Source organism: Mustela nigripes, chromosome 5, assembly GCF_022355385.1.
Source record: "Mustela nigripes isolate SB6536 chromosome 5, MUSNIG.SB6536, whole genome shotgun sequence".
Classification (NCBI taxonomy): domain Eukaryota; kingdom Metazoa; phylum Chordata; class Mammalia; order Carnivora; family Mustelidae; genus Mustela; species Mustela nigripes.
This window is the reverse complement of record NC_081561.1, coordinates 80,771,042-80,783,492: the sequence shown is the minus strand read 5'-3', so window position 1 is coordinate 80,783,492 and position 12,451 is coordinate 80,771,042. Positions and strand designations below refer to the sequence as shown.

Sequence of the window (12,451 nt, the reverse complement as noted above, 5' to 3'; positions counted from 1 at the left end):
GAGGCTCTTTAACACATAGCCATTACAGAAATAAAAATCCTTTCATGGGACCAGCTTCTTTACAGAGTCCTCTGGAGTTCTGTATAAGCTGGGGGAAAGGGGAAGAGTTTATTTCCCTGACTTTGATTATATAGCTGACCCTTGAACAACGCAGGGGTGAGGGGTGCTGACCCCCACACACAGTCGGAAATTTATAACATTTGACTCCCCAAAACCTTAACTACTGATAGCCTGTTTTTGACCAAAAGCCTTACTGATAACATTAGCTGCCAATTAACATATTTTATTGAAACATACATATATAATATGTATTACATACTGCATTCTTATAATAAAGCTAGAGGGAAAATGTTATGAAAATCATAAGAGAAAATACATTTACATTGCTGTGCTGTATTAAAAAAAAAAAAAAGTCCGTGTGTAAGTGGACCCATGCAGATACAGTTCAAATCCATGTTCAAGGGTCAACTGTAGTTTACTCTTTATTCATTTTATTCCATTTCCCTTACTATATTCCAGAGCTGAGATGAGTTTTGGGGTTGTTTAAAGATTGCAGCCAATGAGACACTAATTGCAATGAGTGAAGGGGCGGAGAGGGAAGTGTTTGAAAGCCAAAGATAATTTTAGGTGAAATTCCTGTCTGAATTAGAAGGTCTCAGACACAAATAGGAGTTTGATTTCTTTTCTACCTCCAAAAAGGCTACCTGAATAGCAGGCTTGCTTCAAATGTAAGCCAATATCATGTCTGAGGTTTAGAAAAAAGTAAATCATGGTCATCTAACATTAATGAACTTAAAGATTCACAAGGCCTTACTGTTAACCTGTTTTAGAGATGAAGAAACCAGGAGGCAGAGTTTTGTCTCACCAGTTTTACAGTGTTTTGGGGATGATGATTTCACTAAGGGCTTTTTAAATCCTTAGTAAATCCGTGTGTTTAGAAACATATAAACATAATAGAACCTTAATATAAAGATTTTGTTATAAAAATCACATCTTTTGAACAACATGGGATTATGGTCCCTTTTCAGGTGGGATAGTTCTATCTCCTGATATCAGGAGTCCGCCTCTGTGTGTGTCTTTAATTATACAAAACTTACAATTTCCAAATCTTGAGTTCACACCAAGAGGGAATTGATAGTTCATATTAATTATACCAGTATTTACCAAGGCAGAACATTTTTCAGAAAGACCAAATTTGGGGGAGGATAACTGTAAGCTTAAGTAAATTATTAGATTGGCTAATTATGACATTAGCTGTGAGATTTTTACATGGTGTTTCCACATTTACTTAGGTGGGTTAAGGTAGTCAACAGGCTTATGATTACCCTCCCGCGCAACTCCAAAGCAAGCCAAGGTTATTGCTATTGCTGTGTTCACTGTTCGAGTTACTTCTTCAGGTGTCTTCCCCAGAGATGGGTTCACTTCCATAATATCTAATCCTGAGAGTAGCCCTGCAACAACAATGGAAAATAATATAATTTGTTAAATAATTGACATTTTTAACTCTGTCCACTCAGTACTCTGTACACTCCAGGAGTGTAAACAGGTGGTGATTACATCATGTGATAGGCATTCTGGAAGCATCCAATGGGGGCTTGATTTTCAGATCAGAAGGTATAAATATATACCTGTTTTGTAAATTTCTTCTGTAATGTAGAGACCTTCTCTGTAAGACAGACCCCCGACAACTGGTGTGCCCGTAGCTGGTGTGAAAGATGGGTCCAGTCCATCAACATCAAAGCTCAGATGAATTGGCCTTTTTTTTCTTTTAAGAGGTGGGAAAGAAATTCAGTTTAAAGTTGGTGGTTTAATACATAGCACATAAATATAGTTCTTGCCTCGCTTTATAAAAAGTAACAATCCAGTGACGTTCCGTAATTTTACATGAAGGCTTTATTAATAATTTACATTAACATCAGTAGTAAGTCCTTTTAATAATATTTACGTTACATACACACAAGCATCATACCTTCCTAGTAGATAGCTGAGTGTTTCTTCCATCACCTTGCCAATTCCCAGTTTATCCACTTCAGTCATTGAAAAATATTTAATACCCAGAGTTTTCAAAATGTAGCTAGGAAAGAGGAGATAATTAGATAATCCTGCAATTAATAAAGAGTCTATGCTCTCTTGTTTCTTTTTAAAGAAAAGATGATTGTGGTAAGATACATAAAATAAGTCCTATGAACTATATGTATATATCAGTATATTTTTAAAATATTTTATTTATTTATTTGTCAGCACAAGTACAAGTAGGGGGAGCATCAGGCAGAGAGAGAAGCAGGCTTCCCACTGAGCTGGAAGCCTGATGTGGGTCTTGATCCCAGGATCTCAGGATCATGACCTGAGCGGCAGGCAGATGCTTAACCAACTGAGCCACCCTGGTGTCCCTATATCAATGTGTTTTAACAGCAAGGCAATTAGTATAAAAATCACCTGATTTATAGACAAATATTTATATGGGTATATAGGTATTGATATATATACTTGGTGCTTAAAATAATTTTTTTCTCATAGGCTTGGCCAGGTTGCCTAGCATGCAACAGAGAGAAAATGAAGGTAATTCACTCCAAGGAATAAACTTACTGTTCCCCAGGGTCCACGTCTCTTAGGCCAATATACACAATATCTTTGGCAGATATGCAGGGAGTCACCCAGGAGAATCCTGGTACATCGGGGATCTAAAATTACAATGTTTTCATTTGATTAGAATATATGATTCTTGAGCAAATCTTACATTGAAAGTTAAGGGCCTTTACTGGATTGCATATATCTTATATTTAGATTATAAGTTTCGAAGAAACCATTAAAACACCATAGAAAATTCAGAAGAGAATGCCTGCCTCTCCTTATGCTACTCTAGATGACTTTGGCCTTCCTCACCTTCCCCCTGTAGCCCTGACCTGACCTGAATCATTTGTCAGCATTTACCTGGCTCTGTACCCTGGGAATGGGAGAGCACCCTGCTTCCCCAAAACTCTGCTATAAAGAGATCAGTGTGCTCTCATGACTCTTTTGGCTTCCTTTTTTATTCCTCTTCTCAGTGAGGACTTATTCCCAAGGACCGTTTAGAGTGAGGGAGATTTTCAAGCAGCCCTTCTGTTACTCTCCAAATGTCCTGGAGCCAAGGGTGGCTATTCCCGTGTGCTAACTACACACTTTGGAAGTTTATAAACCTAGCACTTGGTCATCAGTTCAGAAAGTGTTACTTCTGAGCCCTTAACAAGGGGGTTTGAATCTCCAGGTATCATAATAAAAACCAAGATTCTACAGCTGTAGATAAAAATGGTAAAATATGGATATGGATAGTGATTTAATATCATTTTATCCATATGCTACAGAATATTAGTGAATATGAACCACAACGTTAAATCTTAATCTGGAATGTCATCTCACATCTTTTTAGAATGGAGCAAGGAGTTAGTTCTTCTTATGATGTAGATATGAACTTTCTACAGTAAAGATGTAAAATAATAAACCATTGTAATCCACATTTTAAAACTCCCATTTTTGAAAAAGTTCCCATGATGTGGAGGGGAAGCTTGGGAAACAGGAGAGGCCGTATGGCACATGTAGAAAGAGGTAGTTTATAGACCAGTTCTGGCCCTTCCCTTGCTATGTGCTTGGCATGTGATCTTGAGCAAGTCAGTTAACCTCTGAACGTATGCTAACTTGCTTAGAAAAGATTACTCTCTGCCTCATGTACTAAAAAGGGTAGTTTAAGAATCAAAAGGGAAGACATATGTAAAGTCAGTTTGCAAACTGTCATGTAAGGTAGAAGCACAGACCCTCACTTCCTTTATGTCTCTATCAACCCTTAGCTTATTGGTGCTGAGAAAATAGTTGGAGACTACACCAAAATGAGATGGCACCAGTTTCTTCCTTCCCTTCTATCTCCTGAACTTCTGCTGAAGAGAAGATGGTTTCTTTCTAATAGAATACCAACCAGCCCCTTACCTTTCCTTTTAGTTCCTTCAGGAGGAAAGACACAGGTTGTCCGTGCAAGTTCCCACTTGTGGTTGTCAGTGGAGTGTTGATATCAGTGTGAGCATCCACCCAAATGACACAGAGATCTGGGTGGACCCGAGCATGGCCAGAGATGCTTCCGACCGCCATACTTGAGAGGAAAAAAAGTTTGTGTGAACGTCAGGTTTGCACTACTATTCCAACCAACATATTATTAACTCAGCTCCCACTTGGTTTTCCTTTAAGTCAAAATGGCTGGTACTTCTAATGGGTTTTTAATTGCAGGTGCCAATTAAATAATAATAACAATAGAAAAGCATAGGTTATGCTTACTTACTAACAAGTTAAGTTTCCATTAATGGTCTTACTAAAAAACTTGTGATTTTATTTTTTTTGGAAACCACCTTCTAATAAAAGTATTGTTTTAACCAGAAATTAAATCTATATAAAAACACTAGCCACACAAGAAATTCCTTAGCATGAGACATTATTTAATTCTCAAGATTAAATCAGGCTCGTTTCCTTTATGCTCCTGTGTCTTGGTAAGTACTTCATTCTCTCAAGTGAATTACCACGGAGTCCATTTTTCCTAAAATCCAATTACTGTACAACTGGGGAGAACCACTCAGAAATCCTTGCATCCAGTTCAGCCGGCATTTCCTAGGTGCTCACTTGCTGTTCAACCCTCAGAGGCTCTGCCTGAACTTTCTACTCTCCTGCCACACATTTAACGACCCGCTCTTAGCCAAGTCCAGAACTCTCAAAGTTCACCTCAAACACTCCAAGCTCCAGAAAATTTATCAGGATGGAAGCACTGAATAACATCTTACATAAAAGTTCAAAGATCAGGATTTGCCATCTGGCGCCTGTGTTCTCCCACCTGCGGATGGTCAGGTGTCATTCAGGGAATTGTGAACTTATAGATAGATGCTCAAGGTGAAGGCAACCTGCCTTGAAGCTTAGATATTGCTTATCCAGCGTAATACTTGTTTCCCCTTCAGATTTCTTGTCTTGTGGCTATTTGCCACTCTTAACATTTCCACGTACAAATTTTTCCACTGAGCCCCAGTTTCTCAATTAAAGTTCTGTCACACAGGAGCCCTGGAAATGGCTTGGCTGTGGAGGAAAACAGGGAGCTGAAGTGATTGACTCAGGCATCAAGAGCCATTGTCACATTTGTACTTTCTGATCAGGTCAGCCCTCTCGTGAGGTATTTGGGGACCTCAAGAGTAGACATCAAAAAGGCTCACACGCAGAAAGGGTCTTTGCCGCATTATTTATAATCAAGAAAATTTTAAAATTACGTGAGTACGTGACAATATGGATATGTATAGTGATTTAATACTCTGATATATGCAATAATAAAAATTATGCTTATATACATTATGAGGTAACATAAGGAAATCTGTACTTTAGGTTAAGAACAAAGTATTGGGAGGTGCCTGGGTAACTCAGTGGGTTAAAGCCTCTGCCTTTGGCTCAAGTCATGATCCCAGGATTCTGAGATGGAGCCCTGCATCGGGCTCTCTGCTTAGCGGGGAGCCTGCTCCCCCCTCTCTCTCTGCCTGCCTCTCTGCCTACTTGTGATCTCTGTCTAATAAATCACTAAAATCTTAAAAAAAAAAAAAAGAACAAAGTATCAGATAACAGGGATGTTAAACAAAGAGGGGTACAAGGGAAACAGTATGGCAAAGGAAAGATGCCCGATTTGCAATTTCACTTGAAATGCTTGTTAGGAAATATAATTACTACTATTTTGTGTGTGTGTGTGTGTGTGTGTGTGTGTGTGTGTGTGTGTGTGTATGTGTGTTTCAAAGAGTTGGAAATGATTACTTTTATAATGGGAAACATACTTTAAAATACTGACTTAAATGAGTTGTTCCTGCTATCAGGAATCAAGTACAATAACCTGGCTAAGAACTTCCTCATGCTTATTCATTTAGGAATGTAAATTTGTGCTGAGGATTTTACTGAAATCCACTCATGTCATATACTTTCTGCTGTAATAAAGATAATGCAAGACTTCAAATAGAGTTCTCTATTTCCAAAAGAAAATAGTAATTGCATATATTGCATGGAGCACTGGGTGTGGTGCATACACAATGAATCTTGGAGCACTGAAAAAAAAAATACTTTTTTAAATGGGGAAAAAAAAAGAAAATAGTAACTGAAACAATTAAAAGAAAAGGCAGAAATTTTGGTATCAAGTATGGATCCGTGCTTTCCCTTTCATTTTCTCTTCTCTTGGGGTTTTGGTTATACTCCCTTACGCCATTTGTGCCAGACTTCAGAGAGAGGATCATGAAACAAGACCTGTGGTCTCCACCCAGCACCAGGCTAGTCCTTCCACTCTTCTTGACGTCCGCCACCACGCCAGCCAGCTGCTCATTCGCTTTTCCCACAGACCTCGGATTCTTCACAATTTGAAAGGGAGGATCACTAGGGACATCAGAAAAGGGCACGTCCCCGTAATCTTTCACATCACACTCTGTAGTTAAAACCAAAAGCTTCGCGTTACTACATAAAAAAAGATTACAAAGTCTGTGTAAGATGATTCCAAATTTACAAAACAGTGTACTTTTTATAAGGATACGCAGAGAAAACATCGAGAAGGACCATAAAATTTGCAAAGGTAGAAACCGTGTCTGTTTTTGCCTGATATCGTCATCTCATCTGTACACTAGATTCTCGGCAAATACTTCTGTGATCCTTCCATGGAGGCTGGACACCAGAGTAGGACCATGATAATCTTCCAGTTGGGGCTTAATAAGCGGCCTCGCTGTGTTTATCTCCGTGTGGCCCTCTCTGCTTATGTGCTTTCTACCTTTCTCCAATAAGCATGTTTTGTATTTGTAACAAATAGTTTTTTTAAAGAATATATAGATTACCTATTATATATTATGTACTATGCATTATGTATTATATAGATGCCCAGAAGGAAATACACCTGTTATACCACTATTTTCTAAATTTTCTGACTATGATTGACAGTCCTTGGTTTCAATCCAATCTGTTACCTGTGCTGAAGCAGTTCGGGTCCCTCCTCTATGGATTGTACCTGCCTCAGAGTGGTATTGTTAGAATTCAGTAAGCATATGATAGCAACGAGCTTAACAGTTCACTGAGCTCAAGAAATAAAGGTTAATTACTATACCTTTTTAATAAGGAGAAATTGTAGGTAACCCAAGGTTCCTAAGGACCTGGGTGCACCTCCCAGAAGGCCTTCATTAGGCTTCAAAGCACAGAGTTTCCGGTAGAACTGTGACATGAGATCAGTTCAGTGTTCTGAACTAAGCTCATCATCTGATATATTTACTATATATTTGTGCGTATCCAGGATTCAGTAACACCCTTAAGAGATTGAACCCGATGTAAAATCTGACCAGATGATGCTTGTTGACGGAGAGACTAGTCCAGTCCATTTACACAACCCTTCTCTTCTCCATCCCCCTCCTTTTCTCAGCTTCATGACCTATAATTCTTATTTACTAAAATTCACCCATTTTAACTGCAGTTCAATGGGTTTTAGGAACATCTACAGTTTTGGCACCACCACCATAATCAAGATTTAGAACACTTCCTTTACCCCCCCTCAAATTCCCTCATGCCCCTCTTCATTCCCTGCGCCCACCCCAAGGCAACTGCTGATGAGCTTTTCCGTTGTTAGACTTTCGCCTCTTCTAGAATTTCACGTAAAAGCAGTCATACTGTAGGTAGTCTTTTGTGTCTGCTCTCTTTCACTTAACATGTTGTCTTTTACGTTCATCCCTGTTCTTGCCCATGTCCGTGACCCCTTCCTTTTTATGGTTGAGTCCTAGCCCACAGTATGGGTGTACCTCCCATCATTTATCCCTTCACCGGGCGGTGGATATTTTGTGGTTTCCGTTCTTTTGGCTATTATAAATAATGCTGCTAGAAGCATTCAGATACAAGTCCTGGTGTGGATGTGTTTTCATATCTCCTGGGGAAATACCTAGGAGTAGATCTGATGGGCCAGAAGGCAGTTGGATGTTTATTCAAGAAACTGCCAAGCTGATTTCCAAAGTGGCTGTATCATTAAGCTTTCCCCCCAGAAACGTGATAGTTCCAGTGGCTTTGTGTTCTTGCCAACACTTCATCAGGATTTTATATATAAAGACAGTATCTGCTTTAGCCTATACTTTTAAACTCCATATGATTTTTTTAAAAAGATTTTATTTATGTATTTGACAGAGGGAGACACAGCGAGAAAAGGAACCCAAGGAGGGAGAGTGGGAGAGGGAGAAGCAGGCTCTCCGCTGGGCAGGAAGCCCGATGTGGGGCTTGATCCCAGCACCCTGGGGTCATAACCTGAGCTGAAAGCAGAGGCTTAACCCACGGAGCCACCCAGGCGCCCCTCCATGTGATTTTTTATCTGCAAGCTCACACTCTGTGTATGTATCATGTATGCAAATGCACATACACACATAGCTCTTCCTCCTCCTCCTCATCACCATCACTGTTTTATTTCCTTTGACAAACAGGAGTCCTCCTGCTAGCCCGGTACTTTCTGCTGCTCGTTATTTTCCCTTTGCAATTCCCCTGACGCCCCTACCCCTCACCCAACTGCAGTTCTAGCTCACACATTCTTTTATACTTTTTTATTCTTTTATATCTCCTGGCTGGAAAGACAAAATATCTGAGTGAGAACATTCATCCAACAATACTTATGGAGCATTTTCTCCATACATTGCTTTTTTTTTTTTTTTTTTTTTAATAGGCTGTACCTTTCAAGTTACCACGAGTGCTGCCATTCTGTGTGAGAAATGCCATTCCACATACAACCCCCTCTGTGGGAAGGAAAGCGGGCTGGTCATCTTCCAGTGGAAAAATTACCTTGTTCTTTCAGTTTCTCCAGCAGGCCGGCCTTTCTCAGCGCTGTGGGGCCTTCTTCCACCCCTCCTCGCGGCTGAATGATTAAAAAAACAAAATAATTCAGACATGATCAGATGCCCACAACGGAAACTCTATTCATTCTTTAATCAGGTGAAGAGTAACTATCGTTTTCAGAGTTCCTCCAGAGCCAGGGATTTACCCCATCTCCAAGTCAGGCAGAGTGAATGAGTCCCGGGTCAGATCTCGAATGGGAAAGGCTGTCACTTTCCGATAGGCACGCAGCTAACAAACAGCAGAGCCTCGGCTCATATCCTTGGATTCCAGAACCCGTGTCTCCTCTCCTGTGACAGACACCACGCTATCAACATGGTGAACGCGTATCTTGTGCTAAAGCACTCTGAGAGTCAGAGAGGCAATCAACTGAAAAGAGAGGCCTCGTGTTGAGTAACTCATGAGCTAATGGGGGAATTTGTATATTTAACCCCAATTACAGTCCTTGGAGATGTGCTTCAGGGCCGGTACAAGAGGTCGCAACCACAGAAACAGGACCCAGAAACAGGACAGAAACAGAGGGTGCCAGGAGAGGCTGCAGGGAGTGGATGACATTTCAGCTGAGTCTTGCTACATGAGTAAGCTTTCAGGAACAGGGGTGGCGTGGTGGAGCTACTTTGCAAACCCAGAGAAAAACTTGAGTAAAAGCCTAAGAAAACAATCGAGCCTTGCATTAGAGAGCTCTACGTGAGTGTCCACACGGGCGATAAGTCAGAGAGCTCCCGGGGAGAAAAGAGGCCACAGAAATTCATCACCTGGGAGCTGAATCCACAAAGACCAACCCGGTATTTCAGGTTCTGACCTGCTTCGGCACGACTGACAAGAATCCTCCCCTTGCTGTTTTCACAGGTCAGAGAAGCAAACACACTTCCTCCTTGCCACACATCCTCTCCAGCTTCCTGGCAGAATAGAAGCCTAAACAGAGAGTTCTCTTCTGTAGCTCTCGGATTCTGACTTCCAGCAAGGCTTGTAGACACAGGAAGCTACTTTGGGTTACCCAACAGAAGAGGTGCCAAAAGACACGTGTGTCTGTCCCTAAGATTGGGGCCGTGGCCCCAAACAAAGCAGCTATGTCTATCTAATTCTGATGACAGCTGACTTGCCTCCGTGGCCAAGCACATGGTGGGTGTCCCATTCCTGTTCCAGGCGGCAAGTTTCCACCACCCTTCTGTCCCATGCATGCTTTCTAGTGTGACCACCCCCAGACACCTCCTTCCCAGAGCAGATGTAATTGCCTCTTCTTTGAACCTCAGGCTGTATTTCAAAATACTATCAAAGGGCCATTATTATCGTAGCATAAAATCTTCTGGTGAGGACCAAGGGCCAGGGTATATTCAGGCTGTGCTCGCCTTCCTGCCTCCCTACCTCCCCCACTTCCTCCCTTCTGCCTCCCTTTCTTCCTTCTTAAATTTTTATTTTCCTTCCTCCTTTTCTTCCTTTCAATCAGTTATTTTCACTCTGCCTTCTTTAGAACCTGTTGCAAGAAGAGGTGAGTATATTGTGGTTTTTATGATTAATCTGAGCACTAGACACTTCCATGTCGGCAAAATGTCCCTGTGTTCCGGAAGAGAGCTTTGAAGGATGACCAGGAGAGGTGCAGCAGTGTTTACTGATAGTCCAAATGCAGTTTGGGTCTCTACCCTCTGACCTCTCCCAATCTATTTTGCAATAACACACCGGAGTGCCAAGCACGAGCTCAAAACTAAGAGGAGTGAACTGCTGCCCAAATAGGCAAAGAGAATTCTGGAAGACGGAGACGACCCCGTTTGAAACAACCACGATGACAAAATATCAACCCTCAGAGTTTTACTTGCTTTGTTTTTGTTCCTTGTTTTCCCCCTTTAAGCACAGACACCTGCTGAAGGCTGAGGTCTCTAATCACACTATGTTTTCCAGAATGAGTGCACTCCCCAGAAGAAAGGGCTGCAAAGTTCAAGGCTGCTGGAACATGTTGGCAATCTGGGGATTTCATAAATGCATTAGTCCCTTCAATGTTGCCAACTTCCAGTTGGATTTTCTTTTCTTTCCTTTTTCTTTTTTCCTCTCTCAAAAAGAGATACATAAAGTTTTCTACCTATTGCATGAACTAACACTTTCATAGGATTGTGAAAGCCCTCAAAATAACACGAATCATTCACCAAGTTGCATAAAGCAATCACATTTAGGTTATGCAGACTAAAAGAAGTCTGAAAATTGCTGCCAATCCATGAGAGGTTTCCAGGCATTAACAGATGACTAAACCAATGCGTTTTCTTAAAAGCCTCTCGCTTCTGCATAGGCACTATGAAACCCAAAGCAACGAGAACATGGGAATTTCAATGAGTAACTATAATACAGACACAGTCCATTTCCATTCAAATAAAAATATGTTCTCTCAAAGAATCAAAAAAAAAAATGTAGCAAATTCAAATACAACTGGCCGCGGCTGAGATTAGGAGCCACAAGAATAAGTGATTTTGTGACCCTAATTCTCCAACATTGCAAAATGGTAAAAGGACTTTAAAATATATATATTTCAGGCCCAGTTGTCCGAGGGAACAGAGCTTAGCAGACATTAACATTAACACCTTACCTTACTAATTCTGAAGTCCGAGACTTTGTTATGAATTTCAGTTATTCAAGAACACATTTGGTACTCACCTGGCCCTTTGAGAAAGGCACGCCAATGACCCCTACGAATTTTGACTTGGAACTCATGCTCTGGCCCCTTCTCTCCGTTGCCCCGAGCTCTCCAGCCAGACACCACTCTCTGCAGCCCTCAGTGACCGAGGGCACATCTTTTTTCCATTTTTAACCGGGCTGAATCTGTTTACCTTATTCTAATTAGGAAGGCTGGCTCCACCCCCTGCACTGAAACACAGTCAGGCCGAAGTCTTGCAAATTCTTCATACCTGGAATAACCACGAGTCTTTTGAGTTTAGATCTCTAATTAAGGGAGCTTATTCATGTCACCAGCTCACTTCCACTTTACAAAGTCAGCTGGACGACTAGAATCTTTCCTAACCACAGCCTCGATTTCCTAAGCAGGATAATCTTTTCTAACCACAATCAACTAATCATAACCACATACGTAGTGTCATGGTTCCAGCTGTGGAACTGCAGGGCAGGGCTCCACCTCCTTGAGGCCTTTGAATCCTGTGTGGAATAGGGCTGGGCCTGGTGAGTCGGTCTCTCACATCCCTTCCAACCCTGCAGCCCAGAGCAGGTCTCACACACTGGGATTAATGGCTAATCCATGAGACACGCCTCCTACATCACCAGCGTATAGTATCTAGGAAAGCATAGGATTTCCTTTTCTCATTATTACTGAAAAAAAAAAAAAAGAAAAAAAAAGAATGACCTGACTAAGAACCCAAAGATGTTACCGTACGAATTTTGAAATACAGTGTGCAGGGAAAATGACAATTCTTGGGATCGTAATATCAGAATCAGAGGTAAAAATCGCCAACGTTAAGTTTTTGTCATGTGCCAGAGGCTATTCTTTGATATGATCTCATTGAATCCTTAGACCTATTTTATTTTACTTTTTCTAAAGACATTTTTATTTATTTCTTTGAGAGAGAGAGAGAGCACAAGCAGG

General features: G+C 41.0%; 1 protein-coding gene across 1 annotated transcript; it reads right to left on the bottom strand.

Annotated features, from left to right (window-relative positions):
• Nucleotides 1-267: 267 nt before the first annotated feature.
• Nucleotides 268-12,021, bottom strand: ARG1 (arginase 1). The gene is made up of 8 exons (XM_059400738.1): nucleotides 11,512-12,021; nucleotides 8,821-8,893; nucleotides 6,280-6,454; nucleotides 3,958-4,117; nucleotides 2,587-2,681; nucleotides 1,970-2,074; nucleotides 1,629-1,765; nucleotides 268-1,451 (listed from the first exon to the last, which is right to left on the bottom strand). Exons 1-8 carry the CDS (start codon nucleotides 11,566-11,568, stop codon nucleotides 1,285-1,287), a joined length of 969 nt encoding a protein of 322 aa, XP_059256721.1. The 5' UTR covers nucleotides 11,569-12,021; the 3' UTR covers nucleotides 268-1,284.
• Nucleotides 12,022-12,451: the final 430 nt, after the last annotated feature.

Bases quoted from the DNA above. Each gene is read 5' to 3' on its own strand.
- ARG1 (XM_059400738.1), bottom strand. From the start codon at position 11,568: ATGAGTTCCAAGTCAAAATTCGTAGGGGTCATTGGCGTGCCTTTCTCA. The intron at 4,118-6,279 runs GTCTTGTTTCAT...TTTCCTCTCAAG, and splicing joins GTGCTGGGTGGAGACCACAG to TATGGCGGTCGGAAGCATCT. The intron at 2,682-3,957 runs GTAAGGGGCTGG...TTGTAATTTTAG, and splicing joins TGAAGGAACTAAAAGGAAAG to ATCCCCGATGTACCAGGATT.